Source organism: Lytechinus pictus, chromosome 16, assembly GCF_037042905.1.
Source record: "Lytechinus pictus isolate F3 Inbred chromosome 16, Lp3.0, whole genome shotgun sequence".
Lineage (NCBI taxonomy): Eukaryota > Metazoa > Echinodermata > Echinoidea > Temnopleuroida > Toxopneustidae > Lytechinus > Lytechinus pictus.
In genome coordinates this window covers 6,963,975-6,988,176 of record NC_087260.1, presented here as the reverse complement: position 1 = coordinate 6,988,176, position 24,202 = coordinate 6,963,975, and the positions used below count along the sequence as shown (strand labels likewise).

Genomic DNA, 24,202 nt, shown 5'->3' with positions numbered 1-24,202 from the left:
CTGTACTTTTCCCACATTTGCTTGATTTATTAGTCTGGACAGTTACCAAGGAGACGTTACTTTAAATTATGTTATAAGTGCTTTAATAATCATCATGTAAAGTGGAATGTCTAGTACGTGTTTGTGTTTGAAATAGAATACATTGCAACCTATCATGATATGGGTGATTCCATCCTTTTGTTGTTTTTCTCTGTTTTTTCTGTCATTTTATCGTTATTTTTGTTTTTGTCTCACCTGCATAGCAGAGTGAGACTATAGGCGCCGCTTTTCCAACGGCGGCGGCGTCAACACCAAATCTTAACCTAAGGTTAAGTTTTTGAAATGACAGCATAACTTAGAAAGAATATGGACCTAGTTCACGAAACTCAGCCATAAGGTTAATCAAGTATTACTGAACATCCTGCCTGAGTTTCATGTCACATGACCAAGGTCAAAGGTCATTTACGGTCAATGAACTTAGACCATGTTGGGGGAATCAACATCAAAATCTTAACCTAAGTTTAAGTTTTTGAAATGTCATCATAACTTAGAAAATATATGTGGACCTAGTTAATGAAACTTGGATATAAGGTTAATCAAGTATCACTGAACATCCTGCATGAGTTTCACGTCACATGACCAAGGTCAAAGGTCATTTAGGGTCAATGAACTTTGGCCGAATGGGGGTATCTGTTGAATTACCATCATAACTTTGAAAGTTTATGGATCTGATTCATTGAACTTTGACATAATAGTAATCAAGTATCACTGAACATCCTGTGCAAGTTTCAGGTCACATGATCAAGGTCAAAGGTCATTTAGGGTCAATGAACTTTGGCCAAATTAGGGGTATTTGTTGAATTACCATCATAACTTTGAAAGTATATTGGTCTAGTTCATTAAACTTGGACATAAGAGTAATCAAGTATCACTGAACATCCTGTGCGCATTTTAGGTCACATGACCAAGGTCAAAGGTCAATGAACTTTGGCCATAATGGGGGTATTTGTTGAATTACCATCATATCTCTGTAAGTGTATTGAGTCTAGTTCATAAAACGTGGAAATAAGAGTAACAAAGTATCACTGAACATCTTGTGCGAGTTATAGTAGTTTTCAAAGTCAGCACTGCTGCTATATTGAATCGCGTGATGCAGGTGAGACCACCAGAGGCATTCCACTTGTTGTCCTATATGATACAGGTCTATTTTTCATTTCAATTATAAAGGATATGTAATTGAGAAAGTTAAGTCTTGGTTCTTGTTCCCCTTCTGGTACAACTAGAGGATTATCATCAATCAAGAAGATATTCCTTTATTTTTTGTAAGATGTGAATGTTGCAGGGCGCGACAAACCCGCTTGCCCGGGGCAAGTGAAATTGACGTGCGGGCAAGCATTTTCAAAGTCAATTGCCCGATCGGGCAAGTGGTTGTTTTGAAAATGAAAAAGATAAATTGACAGTAAAGTTTAATAATTTTTTGAAAAATTGCAATTATCGGCCAATTATCTCTCATACAATGTCATACCAGTCAAAAAACAGTGGAAACATGTCAAATCAGCGCCAATTTACCGACAATTTATCGCCAGCGGTCCCGTTCGATGGGGGCTGCCATCTTACTTTCTAAACTACACTGTGCGCATGCGCTACTAATAGACGAAGGAGCTAGCTGGGGAAACCCCTCTCTCGCCCTCTGAGCGCATGCTCTATATGTACGGACGTACACGAGCGATCGCGAGCCAGTCGACTCTCGAGCTAGATTGCTGAATGCATGCAAGCTTCGGACTGACTCGGCCAGGACCAGGGTGACCAGACGTCCGGTATTTTATTCATTTCTAAAACATTTTAGTTTTTTTTTAATTTTAAAGATATATTTAAAAAAACACCAAATATCATTAGGATTTTTGTTATATGATTGGATTGTTTTTATTTGCTTGAAGTTTGAACTTTTTCCTCTTTCTTTTCTATCCTTCCTTCTTGCCCTTTTTTGTTACATATCTATTTTTATTTTCTGATCCTTTCTCTCTCTCTCTCTCTGTTCATTTTCTTTCTTTCCTTCTTTCTCTTACTTGCCTTCTTTATTACATTTCCTTATTTTATTTCCTTCATTCCTTCTCCCTTCCACTCGTTTTTATTTTTGTTCTTTCTCTCCTTCCATTATTTTCTTCTTTTTTTTTCATTCTGGCCTCCCTTAATTCTTTCCTCCCTCTCTTTCCTCCTTTCTTTCTTTCATTATTTATTTCATTTTGTCCTTATTCTTTTCCCTTATACTTTCTTTCCCTTTCTTCCTTCATTCCTTCCCTCCTGTTTTCTTCTTTCTTTGTTTCTTTCCTAGAACAAAGGAAACATTTTCTTTCCTTCATTCTTTCTTTCCTCCTCCTTTTTTTTACTTTCTTTTTGTCTTTCTCTTCTTTATTTTGACTTTCACACATTTATTCATCTTCCCTTCTTTTCTTTTCTTTTTTTCTTTCTATATTCAATTCAAAGAATGATGGAAACCTTTTTATCTATTTTTATTCTCTCTCTCATCCTTCTTTTATTAGAACTTTCTTATATTTTTTATTATTTCCTTCATTTTCCCCTTCATTTTTTCTTTCTTTCTTCTCAATTCATCTCTTTTCTTTCTCTCCTTCATTCTTTCGTTCACCCTCCCTTCCAATTCTGTATATTTTTTCACAAGTCTAACACTGTGTAGCCTTCTTTCTTGATCTTTTTTTTTTGTCGATTGTCCTGTATTTCATTTTGTGAAATCTGGTCACCCTGGCCAGGACTTGGCTTCAACTTCAAACCAAATAAACAATGATTCGTCAGACTAAAATAGGCAACTTTTGTTGTCGTGATCGGCGACCAGAACAACTTGCTATGAACAAGAGTCAAGAAAAAGAAATGCCAAGGGCAGCGCCAGTAAATCAAGTTCAGCCAGGACAGAAAAGAATAATTAAGAGCAAAAGAATTTTTGAAAAAAAATCGGGCAAGCAGTTTTCTCTATCGGGCAAGCAAATTTTTTTATCACTTGCCCGACAGGGCAAGTGATGATTTTTTTTTTGTAGAGGCCTGTGTTGTCAAAATTTCCTGTATGATGCAGCATGGTATCGCTTATAAAGTTCACAGATGCATTCATTGATTATTAGATTATTGAATCAATTTTTCAACTCTGTTTTTTTTTTCTTGATTAATATAATTTTTCATAAAAAAAAAACCCCACACAATTAACTCATACATGTATGCTGTATATATTTTCTACTTGCCTCTTTCATTGACTATGGTTGCTATGTTGGAATCAGTTTTGCTATATTTATTTACTCCAGGATATTTATATATTTCTATGGAAACTGATTTTCAGCAGCTGCTAGAGTAAGGGGAATTCCCTGAACCCTTCTAGCAGGCATGCTGATTCCAGGAGATGCTCTCATTTGTAACAATTACAGGTCTATGCCAGACAACTGCATGCAAAATCAAGAAGCAGAGGCGTGCTGGAGACCTGCTTATTAACTGATTTAAGCTATTTGTGGTTTTGATTTTCAGCGTATGTCAGCCAGTCGGGTTATTATAGCTTTCCTAGGTATGTATGGGATTTTTATGCAGTGTAGGCCTACTGTACTTTGCATGCAGTGTACTATGGGAGCTCTTCCAATTTCAGCTTTGTTCAACATGTTTCAGCGCTTTTTATTTATGATCACACACACCCCTGAAGAAGTCACTTTGCGATTTTGGTTTGTGGTTTAGTTGTGTTGTGAGATTTCTCTGGAATTTGTAATTGACACGGATTTGACTTCATACATGCAGTCACTATTCATAATGTTGATTGTGAAGTTCTTTTATTAGTTTCTATTCTACTCTCTATACATATTACTACATATTACTGTATCCATCAAATGTTCATATTACATGTAGGTACTTCACAATAATGATCATAAATCATTATTGTTGTCGGCCCATCTTTGCGTTGTGAGTGTAGAAGTGGATATTAAAGTAAATAGTCCCATACATGTATGCAAGAAGTGCATATCATTTGAAAACAACAATACATAATTGATAAATGCTAACAATTTCTGCCTTTGGTGAAAATATGCATATAACGAAGCTGCCAATTAGTAGGATTTTATCTCGTTTGGTAGGATGTTTAATGGGAAAGTGACACTAAATACACTCCTTCCTGTAGAAATAGGATTTTTGAAACTTGTTAGAATTATGATTTTTGGTGTACAGTACTTTTCAAAATTTTAAAATCAAATAGGATTTTAGGCTTGAAAATAGGGTGAAATAAAGAGAAAAGGAGTAGGATTTTTTCACAATTAAGGTTGGCAGCTCTGGGGCCCGTTGCAGAAAGAGTTGCAATCAATCGCAACTCTAAAAATCATGTGTACCGGTAACTTGATTTTCAACCAATCAACAGCGCGCATTTAGGACTTGCGATTGATTTTTTGACTTGCGTTTAAACGTAACTCTTTCTGATATAAATGTAGGCCTTACGTGAAAATTCTGATATTGTTAGGGCAAGGCTACTTTTCAAAAGGTGGATTATTTATATTATGTACAGCACAAATGAGAAAATATTTTTAAAAATTATCCAAGCCAAGTATTGAAGCCAATACTGCCCATGACCAAGGATTTGCTTAGAACTACAGGAATCAGAGGCATTTTTTCATGTGAATCTGGAATCATCATTGTAGTGATGATTGCAATTCGTCTTTAGAATCATCGGACCTTTTACACAGAAAAATTTGTACCGTAATTTGAGTGAAATTTAACTGGAATTCACCTCCGGAGTAGAATTTGAATTCGTGATTGTGATTAGCGTTCGTGATTCTAGTTTGGTTTTACACATGTTAAAAAAAAAAATCGTCATTAGCCTTATTTTCACTGGAATCATCACTCAAAATTTTTTTTACCTTGTGAAAGGGTGGCAAGATTCTTGATCAATAATATTGCTTTAGGACATCAATATCTCCTTGACCTACTGTACATTGTACCTCCATCATAATTTTGTATAACAATGGATTGCACGTTTACCTCTTGCTTATGTAATTTTGAATATTTGTTCAACATAAGATTAAAAAAGGGAAACTTTGCAGCCGTCATTTTCGGTTAAAATGTCTTTATACTTGAAATAAGGTTATGTTCTTGAGGGTGTATGATAACTGGAATTGACATAAGCATTTGAAAAAAATGACATTTTCACATCTTTTTGTCTGGTATTCAACCTGGAGAGAAAACTTCCTTTAAGGTCAAGTCCACCCTAGAAAAATGTTGATTTGAATAATAGAGAAAAATCAGACTAGCAAACGTTGAAAATTTCATCAAAATAGGATGTAAAATAAGAAAGTTATGACATTTTAAAGTTTCGCTTATTTTTCACAAAACAGTTACATGCACAACTCAGTGACATGCAAAAGTGACAGTCGATGATGTCCCTCGCTCACTATTTCTTTCTTTTTTTCTTGTTTGAATAATACACTATTTCATTTTTTACAGATTTGACAAAAAGGCCAACTCGACTCAACCATATAATATTAAAATAATGCTTCAGGAAGGAATTTATCTTTGTTTCACTTGACAATGAGGAGAAAATTAAAATATTTCATATGATAAAATACAAAAGAAATAGTGATTGGATGACATCATTAGTCTCATTTGCAAACAAACCAAGATGTGCATATAACTGTTTAGTGAAATGTAGCAAAACTTAAAAATGTCATATCTTTTTTATTTTACATCCGATTTTGATGAAATTTTCAGTGTTATGCTCGTTGGATTTTTCTCATTTTATTAAAATCAACCTTTTGTTGGGGTAGACTTGTCCTATTATTGCGAATTTGTTAACAAGTTTTATGAACGGACCCCATATTTGGCATTTGGATCATTAGATTTAGAACCATAATTTGCCGAATGATAAGAAGCTAAGAATCAATATTTGGAGCCCATCAAAACTGTATTTGTCCTTTAAATCATTAGAATGCTGTAGTTGTCTGAAGTACCCTTATAAATGATGAAGTGTACTTTGCTGCCTGGTTTTACTACTCAGGGTGCATTTACACCAGTTCAATATAAAACAAGGGAGTATTCACACTTGCCTGAACCATAAACCATCTACATCAGGGCCCCGTCTTACAAAACAGTTGCGATTGATCCAATCAACCACAACAATGGAAAGCAAGCAACGTCACTGTCACTTAAAAGATCTGGGCTCGTCTTACAAAGAGTTGCAATTAATCCGATCAATCGTAACTATAGAAGGCCAGCAACATAAACATAGAAAATACATGTTTGTTCAAATCATTTTCTAGAAATAATGGTGGCTACTTATATAGCGCACAGGTCCACCTTTCGGTGCTCATGGCGCTTCAAGGACAATAAACACAAAACACAACAATAGAAAACAAAAAAAAGAATAGAATTTGAATTCTCCTGAATAAACACAATATTAAACTGCTAATGGGAGATTAAATAAGTTTTCAATTGGGACTTGAATGCTTCTGTTGATGAAATTTGGCGTAATTGGATAGGCAGTTGATTCCATAGCTTTGGTCCTAGAAATGATGTATATTCATACATTCACTGTTTTCTGGACAATTCAGTATGATTCTCTTTGTTTTCAAAGGACTTCGAGCAAATTTCCTGAAGAAAAAATTATGACATTGATGGATTTCCATATATTTGAGAGTGATCCGATCAATCTTACCTCTTTGTAAGACAGGGCCCTGTTTGTACAAAACATTTCTAATTATGATGTACCATATACTATCAAACATTTATTTTTTTATTTTTTTTTATTCAGTGTGCTTCTCTTTGTTTAAAGAGAAAATTGTGCAAATTTCCTGTAGAAAAAAATGATGACATTGTTGGATTTCCATATAAAGTTGAGGTTGATTGATTGAATCAATCGTACATGTACCTGCATGTAATGTGTGGAAGCGTCGTGGTGTAGCGGTTCTGACTCTCGCCTTGTAATCAGAGGGTCGTGTGTTCGAATCCCACCATGGCCTAGCGTCCTTTGGCAAGGCGTTAATCCACACTTTGCCACTCTCCACCCAGGTGTTAAATGGGTACCCGGTAGGATGTGAAAGCCTATATGTAGTATGCCTAGCAATTGAGTCTTTGAACTCTTGTTGGAATGCTCCCCAGGGAGTGGAGAAGGTGCATACATTGTATGCGGGCATGCAAGGATCCGATGACCGGGGTAATAATATGTCTGTAAAGCGCTTAGAGACGTCGTTCCGATGTGTTAAGCGCTATATAAATGCGGAATATTATTATTATTATTACCTCTTTGTAAGATGGGACCACAGCGTAGGCATTGCACATACAGTGTGTGGAGTAGTGCGCTCGAAATGTGCGAAGATCGCTTTCCAAACAACGGTTGTGTCTGGACTCTAAAACCAGTTTAACGAGGCAAAGCAATCTTCAAAACTACATCATGAGGGGGTTTTCTGAACCGGTTTGGAAGATCGCTTCCAAGACCGCTTCGACCGTTCTCATTGCACGTTAAAACTAGATTCCAGTAAACTATAGTTTTAGGACGGTAGTGAGAACAGTGTATAAGAAGCGATTTTCCAAACCAGTTTGGAAAACCACCTAACAGTGTGGTTTTCAAGACCACTTTGTCTTTTTAAAGTAGTTGAAGTCAGACTATACAGAGAATTGATGAGATCTTTCCCAATGATCAAAACTGCTAATTATATTTGAAAAGTAAAATTATCCTGTGCTAGTTATTGGTTTTCACACTGCATAAATTCATTTGGAGAATTATATGCAAATATTATCTGAAATTTGAAAACATGTGGGTTATTTTCTTTCAGGGATGTTAAGGATCTATATGCTTTGACACTGGCAAAATATCAGGTATTTTCTTCGATCTGACTAGTGTGAAAGTACCTCAGCCGTATGAAACGCTTACTGATTAATTTCAGGATACTTACAATGTATGTTACTGGCAATCCTGAAGTATCATATGTCAACTTTAAATGTACAGGAAGTTTCTGCTAATAGGTTTTGTCATATTTATTTTTACAATCCGAACTTTAGGCTTCAGTCTTAGCTCAGAGTGGTGACCGACCAATAAGTAGCCTGCTCGGGCGCCGCTGGAAATAAGCCATTGCCCAACGATTTTTTATAAGTCAAGCGGGCTGTAAAGGCTTATCGATGGCCGAGCAGTGCCCTTTCGATTACCCATTACTCAAGGCCAAATCTGGGGACTTTTCTGTTTGGCGTCCCGAGCAGTCATCGGCTAACGACCCACCGATTCCCCCGTCGGTCGGCCGCTGGCCGATCTTGAATTCGCTGTGAGATCATCGACTGATCTCTGAGCAGCTGGCGACCGGCCAGTGACCGCTCGATCCAACGAGTTCAATTTCTACCTAAATTGTTCGATGATGGCCACTCGGGCACCGGGCATATTAAGGGCGACGAGTGAAAAGTGAGCAGACACCGCCAGATCTGAGTGACCGAGTGATGCCCCCCCCAAAAAAGAGGTGCCCGGATGGCCACTGCTCAGTTCCCGGGCAAAATTGGTTTAAAACTTTCCACCCGGTCGCCGACCAGGCTAATTTTGGGGGTTGTGACCTTTATAGCCTAAAAGCCAGTTATTTCATTTGCAACCATAGTGTATGATAAACATTTAGTCTAAATTATGGTTTTTAAGATTTTCTAATATAGGATTGTCAAATAAATTTCCAGGTGCATACATATCATTGCATCGGTTTGATCATGCAAAGATGGTGCACTGTATTAATCAATGAGATCATATTAAACAGCATGTGCACATTGGTACTTATGTCAGCTTGATATTCTTTGTGTAAACACCCCCTGAAGTTCAGAGCACTGCATTAACTTGAATCAATGGTCCAGGATATTGACACAGCAACAAAGGTACAATAGTGCACCATCATCGTGTGCAAGATCACAGTTACTGTTTTGAACTGTCTGTCATCCGTTTATTTGCAGATAATATTAAAGTAGGTGGCTGAAAATGATTCAGCAGCGCTTTTCGTGTAAAGTTCCAGGATCATTTTAATTGGAGGATTTTTGAGAAAAAAATATGAGAAGGAGGATACTAGCTGTTCTAAAAGTCTACATTTATACAAATTTTTGAGAGCAAAATTTGTTACATTTTAAAATGTTGTTTCTGCCAAGGAGACTATCCAGTGTTCCTGATTGCACTTCTGATTACGACTTGCGAGTCTAATATTTCTTTTTGCACAGCGTATTGGGTAGATTGACCTCATAGGTCAAAGTATAATACCACAGGTTTTGTTTGTGGAAGCATTTTGCAGCTTTTTTTGCAGTGAGGCAGTGTATGACTATGAAGTTCATTCAAGCAATTCGAGACCATCCAATGATTTTAGAAGAATTAAAATGTATCTTTTTGTTTGATAATAGTCGATGATTGCGTATTAAGTCATGATTAAAAATGGACCAAGATTGCTGTTAAACGTAAACATAATTTGTGCTGAAACATGATTTAAATTGAAACCATAATTATGGGAGAATCAGGAATGAAGCCTGAGAGAAAACAGAAGTCTCTACTTAAATATGTTATTGGCATTAATAGCACTATCATATACTTCCTATTTATTATGGGCATATCCTTGAATGTCTGGGGGAGGGGGCAAATGACGCCTGAAAGTTATTCATCTTTTGTTCTAACTTGTGAAGTTTGAATTACCAGGATGTATAAGGGTGGGGGAATTTAGAGCAAGAAATGATAATTAAATTATTTTTCATAAAATGCATATAAAACCCACAAAACAAAAACTTAACTTTAATATACAGTGTAACAAGATCTCCAGTAATTTAAACTGACACATATCCTATTTAGTGGGAAGGGGATCCTATATTAGTGTTGAATGGCCCTTACATGTGCATGTAGCAATAACCAGGATCTTTATTCTAAAGGGATTTTAAGGGGCTTTCACATTTGCTCGTGTGATCGTTTGGTCAAAATATATTATGCACACAATCGCAACGGTTGTAAGTAGTCGCACCACAAATTGTGAAAGGGGCTGTAGAGACATGAATATGATAATACCAGTAAGGCGTGTTTATAGCCTATCATTGGAACGCTAGCTATCTAACAAGGTCATTCATGTCAGAGTCGATCTGTTTCTTACACATTATCAATTCTCAATATCATTAATGTACACAGAAAAGACTGCAGGAGCTTTGAGTTAAATCACACTGATGCCTACTGTAAACATTTGCTGTTACGAAGTAAATGCAGTTGTTATCTAGTCTGCACGCACAGACCCTGATTGAAGCTTTGATCAAGAAGTGGATCTTGACATAAGACTAGCAAAAATACAATTAGCTGAGTGAACAAGTCGCTGACAGGGACTAAAGGCTTCATATTCAGACCACTAATACTCGAGTGAAACCAAGGGTTTGTACTGCAAACTAGGTGTTATATGTACAGGTATCTGTTATTTTGAGTTTGTTTGTGGACAAAAGCATGCTGTATGCACACAATGATATTGTCGCTTGGATGATTTAATATTTTGGAAATTTCACTCATTTGTTTTGTTTTTATTTTGTTAACAGATTTATATTGGACCAACTGACTGACTGACTGCTTTTAGAGGCAGCAAGCAAGCAGGTACAGTACTGAGAAAATGTTTTATTTAGCATTTTTAAAGGAAACCAAAAGCCCAGAAAAGAAGCAATCTTATTGGAAAGAGTAAAATGAGAGGAACAATTAAAAAAAAGTTCCATCGAAGTCGGTTATGAAATAAGCAAGTTATGGATGTTTAAAAAGTCTTGTTTACTTTCTGTGGGGATCCTCAAGTTGGCAAACATGCTTCAAAATGGCTGATTTTGTGGACAACTCTCCATTTGTTTTGTACACAAATTTTCAGATTTTCCTCATTATCTTTCAAATTGCATCTTGCCTCCTTCTGAGCACAACATATGTCATGAGAAAATATCATTCACATCACATATGTCAAGGTCAGGAGAAGATAATGCGGAATATGTAAAATAAAGGGGAAAATCTAAAAATTTGTGTACAAAACAAATGGAGAGTTGTCCCCAAAATCAGCCATTTTGATGCACGTTTGCCAATTTGAGGATCCCCATAGAAAGTACAACAAGACTTTTTAAACATCCATAACTCGCTTATTTCATAACTAATTTTGATGAAACTTTTTTAAAATTGTTCCTTTAATTTTACTCCTTCCAATAAGATTGCTTCTCTTCTTGGGTTTTGGTTTCCTTTAAAGGAAAATGAAACCTTTGGAACAATATAGCTTGTGTGAAAACAGAAAAATCAAAGGAACAGATCAATGAAAGCTTTGAGCAAAATTGGATAAATAATAAGAAAGTTATGAGCATTTGAAAGTTAGATATTATTTGCAATGTAGATCCTCTCATTGGCAATGCGACAAAGATGTGTGATGTCACATGTGAACAAATTTCCCATCACTTTTGTATATAAACTCCTAAAAAAAGTTTGGAAATCTGACTTTGATCGATAATCCTTCCTTGGTTTTAGTGAATATTAATGTGTGATTGATACCAATGAATATATCATTCAATTTTCTTTAAAATGATACCCTACATGATATGATTATGGTTCACATAGAGGTGCAATGCCTTGAAATGTGGGGCAAGGTCAAAATTCAAAAGTTGCAAAATGACACAATATTGAACATCACTGTTCTTTTTTTCTGTGGTGATGAGTGAGTTTCTCAGCGGTTTCTTTTGTTTTCATACACCTTAACATCAACATTAACATGGAATCAAACACACCTCTGCACAAGCAAACACATAAAAAACAAACAAATATGCATGGGTATTTCAAACCATGACTCAAACCATGTTATCTCACAGAACCATCCTTACATAAACCACAACAAAACATCGAAAATGAAGAAGCAGGGGCTTGATTTGAATGGATTTTCATCTCTATTGACACAAACAAAAGAATCATGTTCTTTATTGACCCTCCATTACTATTTCTGCTCATTTTGCAGCTTTTCAATTCAGACCTCATCCAACACTTTTGAATCCTGCTCTTTTCATGATGGCATAATCATAACAAGCATGGTATCATTTTTAATAAAGAGAATTAAATGGTCTTTTGAATGATATCAAATAAGCATTGTGTAAAATTGGGAGTTGGGAGAAATTAATGGCCAAACACAGATTTCCAAAAAAAAATTGAGGGGTTTATTTCACTTTAACTGTTAACAAATCTATCAGGAGATCATCTATTCTTTCTACAGTAGGTCATGTTATACAGATTTTCAAAGAATATACATTATGTATAAAGAGCTTGTATCACCATTATAAGAGCAAAAATACATTTTGGTGGTATTTTATAGTCCATCAAAGGGAAAGATGTTCATATGTGACATCACACATCTTTGTCACATTGCCAATGGGAGGATCTCCATTGGGTGCTAGCCAAATTGTATCTATAGTATAAATGCAATAACATTGTCTGTGATATGATATAATCATAAATCATTCAAACAATATAAATTAATGTATAAATATGTAATTTTTGTCTTGCCTGCATAGCAGAGCTATACTATAGGCGCTGCTTTTCCGGCGGTGACGTCAACGTTGAAAACTTAACCCCTAAGGTTAAGTTTTTGAAATGTCACCATAACCCAGAAAATATATGGACCTAGTTCATGAAATGTAGACAAAAATGTCATCAAGTATTACTGATGATCCTGCATGAGTTTCAAGTGACATGACCTAGGTCAAAGGTCATTTAGGGTCAATGAACTTAGACCATGTTTGGGGAATCAAGATCGAAATCTTAACCTTAGGTTAAGTTTTTGAAATGTCACCATTACGCAGAAAGTATATGGACCTAGTTCATGAAATTTGGACATAAGGGTCATCAAGTATTACTGAAGAGTCTGCACGAGTTTCAGTTCACATGACCAAAGTCATACATGTAGGTCAATTAGGGTCAATGAACTTTGGCCATGTTGGGGTATTTGTTGAATTGCCATCATAACTTTGAAAGTTCATGGGTCTAGTTCATGAAACTTGGACATAAGAGTAATAAAGTATCAGTGAAAATCAGTGAAAATGATTGAGGTCAAAGGTCATGTAGAGGCAATGAACTTTCTTTATGTAGGGTATCAAAATAAAATCTTAACTTGAAAGTATATGGATCTAGTTCATGAAACTTAAACATAAGAGTAATCAAGTATCAGTGAACATCTTGCATGAGTTTCAGGTCAAATGACCAAGGTCAAAGGTCATTTTATAAGATCAATGAACTTTAGCCATATATTGGGGTATTTGTTGAATTGCCATCATAACTTTTGAAATTTTATGGATATAGATCATGAAATGTGGACATAGGGGTAATCAAGTATCACTGATCAACTTGCACAAGTCTTAGGTCACATGATCAAGGTCAAATATCATTTAGGTTTTATATATAATAAATTGTGGGGTTTTTTTTATATAGATATTTTCAAAGTCAGCACTGTATATCGAATCGCATAATGCAGGCGACCAAGCCACAGGCACTCCACTTGTTCTTCTTCTTGAGTAAATGTAACTATTTACAGTATGAAAGCAAATTACCATACATTCATTCATTCATTCATTTATTGATTCCACTTTTAAAACAAATAACATAATATACATAACAAATGTATTTGTAAACATAGTGTATCAAAGATCAAATTAAATATCTAACATAAGTATTTAAACATAGGTACACTATAAAATGTAAAAAAAGTGAGGAGCCTAAATAAAAAGGAGATCTTGTAGAAAATTAGGCTCCCATTGGGAGAAAATATAAGTTGTTACTTTGGGCGAACAAATGTGGAAACGGAATACATATTTATTACATTGAATGTTTTACACAAAATATATTGAAAGGCATCAAGTAACCAGAAAATGATGAAGTAGAAAAAGAATAACAATAACAAGATAAAATGAAATTGGAAAACGACCAAAAGATCATCATCATCGATACCTTTGGAAATGAAGGGACCAAGTGGTCTGTGGACCCCTCATAATAACATTGTTGTAGTGTTTGCTTTAATGCAGAGAATGGCATAGCACAAAGTAATTACCAACAGAACATAGAATAGCAAATGAGCAACAACAGCAAAAAAGCACTATAATAAGCAAACTCCTGAACATTAGAAATCATATTTATAATTGTGTGCTATCCATGTTAATCTTATACATGTAACAGAGACACCGTTCTCATTATACTTTCTAAAATTGGTTTACTAGAAACTGGTTCAGGAAATCAGTTTGGAAGACTGCTTTGCTAGCATTCCCATTTGATCACCCGAAAGTGGTAAAGCGGTCTTGTTGCTATGGGAACACTCTCAGTGGGGTGACATGTTTCGCGCGAAATTTGAAACCGCAGCGCAGGCATTCCACATCCAGTGTGTGGAGTAGCGTGCTTGAAATGTGCGAAGATTGCTTCCCGAAGAACGGCTGTGTCCTCACGCTAAAACCAGTTTAATGAGGCAAAGCGATCTTCAAAACTACATCGCGAGGTGGTTTTCTGAACCGGTTTGGAAGATCGTTTCCAAGACTGCCTCGACCGTTCTCATTACAAGTTGAAACTAGTTTCAGGACAGTAGTGAAAACGGTGTCTTAGAGGCTGTTCTCACTACGTTCCTAAAACTAGTTTAGTGGAAACTAGTTTAGCGCGTAGTGAGAACGGTCGAAGCGGTCTTCGAAGCGATCTTCCAAACCAGTTTGGAAAACCACCTCGCGATGTAGTTTTCAAGATTGCTTTGCCTCGTTAAACTGGTTTTAGCGTAAGTGAGGACACAACTGTTCTTCGAGAAGCGATCTTCGCACATTTTGAGCGTGCTACTCCACACAACAGGTGTAGAATGCCTATGCTGCGGTTTCGAATTTCGCGCGAAACGTGTCACCCCACTGAGAGCGTTTCCACAGCAACAAGAGCGCTTTACGTGAAGTGATTTTGAAAACCACTTTCGTGTGATCTACTGGGAACGCTAGCAAAGCGATCTTCCAAAGTGGTTTCCTGAATCGGTTTCCAGTAAACTAGTTTTAGAAAGCGTAATGAGAACGGCCTCTTACAGTTGTTTTCTTTGTCGATCACTTTATTCCTAGAAAGCATGTGTGGATGCCTAAAACCAAGATGACGTGTAGCAGAGGGGCCTACTCCTGGGCCTACTTTTTGACCAGATCCTGGACCTACTCCTGGTCGCGTAAGGTTCTAGGTCTACTTCTAATGCTCTGTTTGGTGCGCAACTCATCCCAGTGCCCTGAAAGAAGTAAGAATACGTTATTGCAGACCTGGGGGGTGTTTCACAAAGATTTAAGTATGACTTAAGGCGACCGCACACCTTACGATTGGTCTGCAACCCGATTTCAGAATACAATGTAGTAGAATTTGATGCTATTATCGAGACATGGAATATATTACTGTGTAATGTTGTAAATCATCGTACGAATACCTATGTTCAAATCTGTGACTATGCTATTATCCTTTAGAGTAAAAACGAATTTAATATCTAGTCGTAATGACGTCATAGCAGTCTTACGATTGGCTACGATTTGAAACTTATTTGGCCTTTACTCCAGAATAAAGGCTTGCAATCTTTCAAAATGGTTTTATTAGTATTCTTAAATTGATATTAACCTCAAATAAAATGGTATGTTCCATTCTGATTTTCAGAAAATGAGCAAAATGCGATTTGTTCCAAAATCGGATCGCGAACAATCGTAAGGTGTGCGGTGGCCTTTAGAGTTGCATTTAAATACAGAGTTGCGTACGGTATAAAAGGCTTGACCACATTGGTCAGATCGTGACATGAGGACGCACACTACTGCGTATCTATCAATAAGATCGAGCGTTGCATATCGTATACGCGTCTGCATTTAAGTGCGACTTAAGTCATACTTAAATCTTTGTGAAACACCCCCCTGGGCCTGTATTCAATAATAAAAGAGTCCACCCCAACAAAGAGTTACAAACACAAGCATAACAATGAAAATTTCTTGAAAATCAGATGTAAAATAAGAAATTTATGACATTTAATTTCACTAAACAGTTTTTGCACATCCTAGTCGGTATACTAATTAGGTGACTGGTGGTGTCACGCACTCACTATTTCTTTTGTATATATAATATATGAAATACTATTATTTTCTCCTAATTGTCATATGAAACACAGTTAATTCTTCTCTGAACATGTGGAATTACCATTGTTTAAGCATTTTTTGGTCCAGTCAAGTTGGTCCTTTGATTATTTCCAATTTATCAATGGGTACATGAAACTAAAACCTGTAGTGATGCTAGATGATATTACCAGCTAATATGTGATATAACTTTGAAACCTGTATTGATATGACATGAAAGGTCATTTATGCATTTTTTTCAGTCTATATTAAACTTGATTTTCATGTTTGTTTTCATTTCAGAGACAAATTCCAGCTCGTTGGAGATTGGAGACGTTGGTGAATCCAAAGACATCATTTGTCAAGTGAAGGAGGAGTGTAAGGTCTGATTATTAATAATAATAATAATAGGCATTTATATAGCGCCCTCTATCTAGAAATGTTCTATACCGAGGCGTGCAAGAAAAGAAAGAATGAGAAAGTTTGGATGAGTGTCAAAGTGCCAATAACTATTCCCTGTTAGAAAAGATAAGACTTCAGTTTAGATTGGAAGGTCTCCAGTGATGGTATGATTCTTAAAGGAGAATGAAACCCTTGAAACCAGCTGAATCCATATCAAAGAGAAAAATCAAAGAAACACATTATTGAAAGTTTGAGGAAGATTGAATGAATAATAAGAAAGTTATGAGCATTTGAATATTGAGATCACTAATGCCATGTAGATCCTCCCATTGGCAATGCGACCAAGATCTGTGATGTCACACACGTACAACTCCCTCATTACTTAAGTACTTATTTCACTTATATTCTCACTTTTATAGAGTCTATCACAAGGTGAGGTGTTCTCTTTATGAGAGGACAAGTACAGAGGTTTCACAACATTATATCATTGATGAATCGTTTGTCATATGATTAGAATGAGCAAAAAGATATGTTTTGGGGTATATTTTCAGCGTCCAAAAGGGGAGAGTTGTTCATCTGTGACATCATAGATCTTGGTCGCATTGCCAATGGGAGGATCTCCATAGCATTAGTGATCTCGACATTCAAATGCTCATAACTCTTCTATTGCTAGTCCTATTTTACTCAAACTTTTGTTGATCTCATTCTTTGATTTTTCTGCTTACACAAAAGCTAACTTGCTCCAAGAGTTTCATTCTCCTTTAATGTCATTTTTTCGGTCATATGGGTGATCGGTCTAATTTGGCTTTAAACATGGATGTATGTACACAAGTTGGGGGTGGACACCCCTCCCCCCACCCCCCCCCCCCCCCCCGCATACAATAGGTTCGCTTAAATATTCCCTAGTGGAATTATAAATCTCTCCCAGTGGAATTCATTGTTGATTGCGTTATACTCTCTTAAGGCGACCGCACACCTTACGATCGGTCTGCGACCCGATTTTGGAATAACACGTAGTAGAATTTGATGCTAATATTGAGACATGAAATATCTTACTGCGTAATGTTTGAAATCATTGTCCTAATACCTATGTTCAAATCAGTGACTATGCTATCATCCTTCTTAAAATAAAAGCAAATTTAATATCTAGTCGTAATGACGTCATAGCAGTCGTACAATTGGCTACGATTCGAAACTAAATTGATTTGAAACTAAGTTGGCCTTTATTCCAAATTAAAGGCTTGCAATATTTCAAAATGGTTATGTTAGTATTCTTTCAATTAATTTCAACCTCTAATAAAATGATATGTTCCATTCATATTCTCAGAAAATTAGCAAAATGCGATTTGTTCCAAAATCGGATCGCGAACAGTCGTCATGTGTGCAGTGGCCTTTAGATATAAAGTGAATACTCTACTTTAGTCACCCTTCTTTCAGTCAGTTATATTGAATTAAACCTGGGAAAGGCTTTTCCCCGAATAGACATAGCAGAAATCAACTCACACTAGAGCATCATTCAGAGCTGCCAACCAATACGTTTTTGGTGTATTTAAAAGAAAATTGTATAAATTCGTAATTTATTGAGAAAAATCGTCTCTATATGTCTCTATTTCGTAAACCTTTAATACACATATACTGTATGGTTATTAGATGAATGTAATTTCAGGTAACTTGTTTTTTTTTTTCAATTATTTTGTTAAAACCAGGGTGAGATAAATACACATGTGTCAATGTTTGGGCTTTTTTCATCTGCAAGAGCATTTCGCATTTTATCAGAGAACAGGCTGCCGATTGTTACGTTGAGACAAATTTTTAAAAATACTCTTTACTTTGTCAAAATATACTTTTTTCCCTTCTAAGAATCCTTTTTTTTTTGTAGAAGGTTGACAGGTCTCCATTACTCCAGAATCAATTAATGCTTGCCATTATTACTACGGCATAGAATTAACTTGCATGCAGCTTGAGCACCGCAATGAGCGTGCATGCCGCGATTGAGATTCCTTTTTTTTTTCTTCAAATGTTGGCAGGCCTGCTATCTGTATAGCAGTGCACATTTTATTATAAAATATAGTTTTTTGGGGGGAATACAGTTTTTTTTATCACAGAATACAATTTTATTCCCAGAGGTTGACAGGTCTGATCATTGCTTATATCTCACCAGAGTAGAACGTTGCATACATGTAGGTCAAATCAACATTAGTCAAAGCATTGCATAATTGCATCAAGACAAAATTTTGAGTTAAAAATACACATTTCTATGTTGAAAGTATCCATTTGTCAAACTCACAAATCAAAATACTGCTTAGATCAAGCACAAATAATTGCAGATACTTACAAGAGTATTTATCCTCCTTTTTGATTGTGACGCCCGGGGGGCCACTTACATTGACAAGTGGATACCATGCGCGACCAAAAAAACATGTAAAAAGGATGTCTTTTTCAAGATAGGGCACGTAACGTAATAAGGGTGAAAAAACACTAAAATAATGAAAAAGGGTATCTATTTTTGCTAGGAAGGCTACGTGTTTAGGGTCAAATATGCGAGGGTATAGAAAATTAAGACTAAATGTTTTAAAGGGGTGTACTTTTTGCCCCAAGAGTCAACACTACGTGTTAAGAGTACGATATGTGCGAGGTGTGGGAGGTGGGGGTGTACTGAACCCAATGATGTAGGTAACGTAAAACCGACGACCGACGTCCGTGATATTACAATTGAAATATTGCTGTACTTGTTTAGGGGTTCAATTCATGGAATACTTGCCGATAGTATCGTTTTGTTTCCAATACTTGTTAAGGGTAAGGTTTCACATGCCAATACTTGTTAAGGGGCGCATTTTCAGAATATGGAAAATATGTGTTTAGGGTGCTTTTTGAGACCCCATGGTCGCGCATGGTATCACTCGTCAATGGAAGTGGCCCCTCCGGGTTGTGACGTTAAGGTGATGAATTGAGTCCCATTGTTTTTCTCCGTCAACAAAAAAAGGTTGCGTGGCTGAAGGAAGGGATACCACTGCCATTGGAAGAAGGCGGAGATATCTTCTGTGATATTGAGTGTAACTGCCGAGCTCTGATTTTCAAATCCCTTACCTTGGAAGATGCTGGAATATATACCTGTCAAGGAGTGGAGGGGTGTGGAGGAGACAACCTGCCACAATCATATCATTTGAGAGTGGACATAGATGAAGGTGAGTAAGATCTTTGTTTCTGTTCTGTGAGTTGTCTTTAAAGGGATGGTCCAGGCTGAAAATATATCTCAACGAATAAAGTAAAATTCACAGAGCAAAATGCTGAAAATTTCATCAAAATCGGATAACAAGTAACAAAGTTATTTAATTTTGAATATTTGCATTATTCCGGTGAAACAGTTCTAGGCATGTCTTTATGAATATTCATTAGGTGGGCTCATGATGTCATATCCCCACTTGTTCTTTTGTATTTTCTTATTTGAAATTTGGTTTATTCAAAATTTTCTACCAAGAACTAAAACAATTGGATTGACAACTGAATAAGTGCATTAGTTATTTTTTGCTGCAACTTATTTCATTTTAATGGAGACACATCATTTACACATGTATGAAAAATGAAACATTTATGATTTCATGTATTAACATAAGAAAAGGGAAAGTGGGGATGTGACATCATCAGCCCACCTAATGAATATTCATGACAGTGTGCATATAATTGTTTTCACAGAATATTGATAAACTTTTAAATTCAATATCTTTGTTATTTGTTATCCGATTTTGATGAAATCTTGAGCAAATTTGCTTCGTGAACTTTACTATACTTATTTAGATATAAATATTTTCAGCCCGGACCATTCCTTTAAACATCTTTGTTTCTGTTCTGTCAGTTGTCTTTAAATTGATTGATTGATTGATTGTTTGATGGATGGATGGATGGATGCATTGACTGACTGACAGATGGAATGATGGATGGATTGATTGATGGATAGATTGGCTGGTTGGTTGGTCGGTCGGTCGGTCGGAATGACTGATTGTCTGACTAATTAACTGAATGAATGACTAATTGATTGACTGACTGACTGATAAGTAGATTTTTTATTAATTTATTTGTTTATGTGACAGGTATTACAATAACAAATTTAAGATACATGTATAGCTTGTCAAAATAAAAAAACCTCGATGGGATAGCCAATGAAAACAGAGGTGGCTTATTTCTAATGGGGCATTAACTTGTAATAAAAATCCTCACAGTGTAAAAAAGCCTGATTATTTCATTATATGTTTTGTGTGTGTGTTCCTTTTTTTTTTTTACTAATCTTAGAACCAAAGCCTCCTATTATCACTTATAACGAGGAGTGTCAGGATAAGATTGCATACCCAGGAGAAGATGTGACATTTTGCTGTATTTGTCAGGTCGGCGCAACCTCCGAAAGCACCTTTGCCTACTGGCTCAACATGGACGACATGGTGCCTGATGACGAAGAGGCAGAAAAACGTGTGAGGTAATTATTCCCTTCCCGTACTCCAGAGAACAATTTTGATGATGATGTCGCATGTCCTTTTCTTGTCCCCTACACCTGTCAACTCTCAGTAACCTGCCTGTCTTTTAATCCCTGTGGACTAGACATTTACCAGACTCATTGACTCAACTTCTGCAGTGATACCTGCCGATCTCCGAACAGCGGAGGAACTGAAACGAGAGAGAGATAACAATGATACATAGTGATTTATGAAATGAGTGTTATAAACAAGAGGCTAGCAATATACTGTTCAAAGAGAGAAAGTTACTGATGTCTTGCTGTGAACACAATGATAATTTGCCTGAGGATCTTATTGTTATTTGATTATGTATGCATTTAATAGTTTTCAAGGATATTTATTTATTTGTTTAAAATTTTTATTTATTTGTTTATAAATTATTATTACCTCCTATTAAAGCCTGCATTTGCATATTAATGAGTCAGAAAGAAGAGGATCGAGGGTATTTGTATTCCACTTCATCGTGACTTAGCCGTGAACCAGAATAGCCTGGTGGTTGAGTCGCTGCCCGGCAAGCAGTAGATGGCAGGTTCGAATCCCACTGGTTCCAGTTTTTGTCTGACTTATGATTTTCATTACAGATCGAGCAATGCCGAAAATTTGTTTACAAATTATTATTACCTCCTATTAAAGCCTCTTTATTTACTATGATATGTATGTATGTTTATCTATGAAAATTTGTATCATAAGTTATTGTTTGTATTGAGTTGTTGATGTGTGAAAATGTGAAATAACGATATTAATAAACCTTGAATCCCTTGATGTAAGTGCCAAAATGTTGTTTTAATCCTGCACCTTGTGACCTGCTGTCTCTAATGATTGGGCTCCATAACAAGTTAATTGATCAATGTGTAATTAATTACATTTTTGTGAGTCATTGTTATTGTATTTGAATTTTTTTGAAAGGGAAAGTAATTCTGACTGGAACAAACTGCCTACAGGAGTAGTGGAAGCAAAATCAGTGGAAATGTTTAAACATCTGTTGGATAGATCTTGGTGGGGGGAAAGATTTAAAACCTCCATTTCTCAACGTACGTAAAGTCTCACAAGTTTAAACTGTCTAGATAATCGTCAATTACCAGAAGTTAAGATCGGAAAATCTACAGGAGAAGTCCTTCATTTCCGTACCTGATGTGATGTGATTAAAAAAAAATGTAATTGACTTCAGTTACTGTCCATTACTTTTAATGCGTTCAATTACGTTACAATAAACTCAATAATTTATGATTTAATATCATGACCTTTTTCATGTCAACTGCTTTAGCATCAAAGAGTGTACTAGGCAGAATCCATGCTCTTTAACATAAACCTTCATCTTGTCAGTTTTTTTGTATCTTAGAATTATTTTTGAAATAGCCTGTGATACATATAGAATACAAATTGGTTTCATTCATGACTTTTATAGAAAGTAAAATTGAAATTGTAATTTTGATTGACAAAAGTAATTGGTAATTGTAATTGAAAAAATGTAATTTAATTGAAAAGTAATTGAACATTTCTTCAATTACTTAATTATAATTGTTATTGAAGAAAGTAATTAATTATAATAATAATATACATGTAGGTATATTTACCCAGGGTAGCCACTTCAGTTCTGAAACTGTTCTCCCATTGGGCCCTGCTATTACTATTACCCCGGCTTCAGCTGGTCTGCCTAGGCGCTCAAAGCATTCAAGGAATTTCTTCCTACCGGGTACCCATTCACCTCACCTGGGTTGAGTGCAGCACAATGTGGATAGATTTCTTGCTGAAGGAAATTACGCCATGGTAATTGAGTAACTGAGCCCAACCCTGCTAATGATTAATTATTCGATGATCTTTGTAGATTTGCATGGTGGAGTTTATATCGTGGAGAAGGTTTACGGTTCACCATGTGTAATATGAAGAAGGGAAGGGAATACAGGCAGAAAGATTGAAATGGAAGACGAGAAAGGATGACAAGAGGAAATTAGAAATATTGTTTTCTTGAAAGTGAGTGAAGTCCTGAAAAGGACTGTAAACCAGATGAGATGAGCTGAATATGGCTTGAGTAGCGATGGTTTGAGTAGTAGCAGGATGAAGTGAAGAGAGGTTACTTGACGTTTCGGGCAGGTTGACTGTCCGTCTTCATTATTAATGATTAATATTTTTGATTGGCAGTTATGATCCAGAAGAGGAATTGGCATCTTGCATCACGTTACACAATGTGAATCAGTCAGCTGCGGGTAACTACACACTCTACTGCTCTACCAGCGAAGCTAATAGTTTTAATACACTTGTTTTGGAAGGTAGGATGGCATTCGATGGTATGCTGATGATCATGAAGATGGTGGTGGTGGTGGTGGTGGTGGTGGTGGTGGTGGTGGTGGTGGTGGTGGTGGTGATGATGATGATGATGTTGATGGTGGTGATGAGATGATGGTGGTGATGATGATGTTGATGGTGATGATGTTGATGATGATGATGATGGTGATGGTAATGGTATGGTGGTGATGATGATGGTGGTGGTGGTGATGATGATGATGTTGATGATGGTGATGGTGATGGTATGGTGGTGATGATGATGATGTTGATGACGATGGTGGTGGTGGTGATGATGATGATGATGATGGTATGGTATGGTGGTGATGATGATGGTGGTGATGATGATGATGTTGATGATGGTGATAATAGTGGTGATTGTGTTCCTAATAGTCTTGATGATGATGATGACAATGATGGTGATGATGACGATGCTGATGATAATGGGGTCTCCAAGCCATCTTTTTATATTTTTGCTACTTTGTGAATCTTTAATCTTGTTTTTGTTTATCCCTTTGATTGTCAAATGAATGAATGAATTTAATTTAATCAAGATAGTGATGATGATAATGATTGTGGTAGTGGTTATGATATTAATGATGACAGTGTTGGTATTGGTAGTGGTGATGGTAGTGATGATGATGATGATGTAGATAAAGGTTCCTCTCTTTGTTTGCTACAACAGTAAAATCAAGATGGTGGATACCTGTCATCAGCGGGTTGGTAGCATTCGTCATTGTCACTATCCTCATCGGTATCATCTACCGGATCAACAGGGTTGAGATACGCCTTCTCTTAAAAGATCAGTTTGGAAAACAAGAAAAAGATGGTAAGTATTCAGGCTTTTATTCTGTGGGATGTTTAATAATAATATAATAATAATATTGGTATATTTACCAAGGGAAGCCACTTCAGTTCTGAAAACTGTTCTCCCAGTTTGCCCTGCTATTATTATT

General features: G+C 36.2%; 1 protein-coding gene across 10 annotated transcripts in view; it reads left to right on the top strand.

The window, feature by feature from the left end:
* The first annotated feature begins 3,327 nt into the window (after positions 1 to 3,327).
* Positions 3,328 to 24,202, top strand: part of LOC129278928 (X-linked interleukin-1 receptor accessory protein-like 2) — a 33,704-nt gene continuing 12,829 nt past the window's right edge. Inside the window, exons 1-8 of one of the 10 annotated variants that reach the window (XM_064111726.1) lie at positions 3,328 to 3,538; positions 10,513 to 10,567; positions 15,049 to 15,212; positions 16,363 to 16,442; positions 19,445 to 19,646; positions 20,749 to 20,929; positions 23,106 to 23,233; positions 23,932 to 24,075. In XM_064111726.1, the coding sequence (XP_063967796.1) occupies positions 15,062 to 15,212; positions 16,363 to 16,442; positions 19,445 to 19,646; positions 20,749 to 20,929; positions 23,106 to 23,233; positions 23,932 to 24,075 (886 nt within the window). In that variant the 5' untranslated portion in view covers positions 3,328 to 3,538; positions 10,513 to 10,567; positions 15,049 to 15,061. Of the gene's footprint in view, positions 3,539 to 8,851; positions 8,967 to 9,838; positions 10,006 to 10,076; positions 10,388 to 10,512; positions 10,568 to 15,048; positions 15,213 to 16,362; positions 16,443 to 19,444; positions 19,647 to 20,748; positions 20,930 to 23,105; positions 23,234 to 23,931; positions 24,076 to 24,202 lie in introns of those variants that run through there. The other 9 variants (XM_064111729.1, XM_064111733.1, XM_064111731.1 and 6 more) reach the window with 9 other exon arrangements.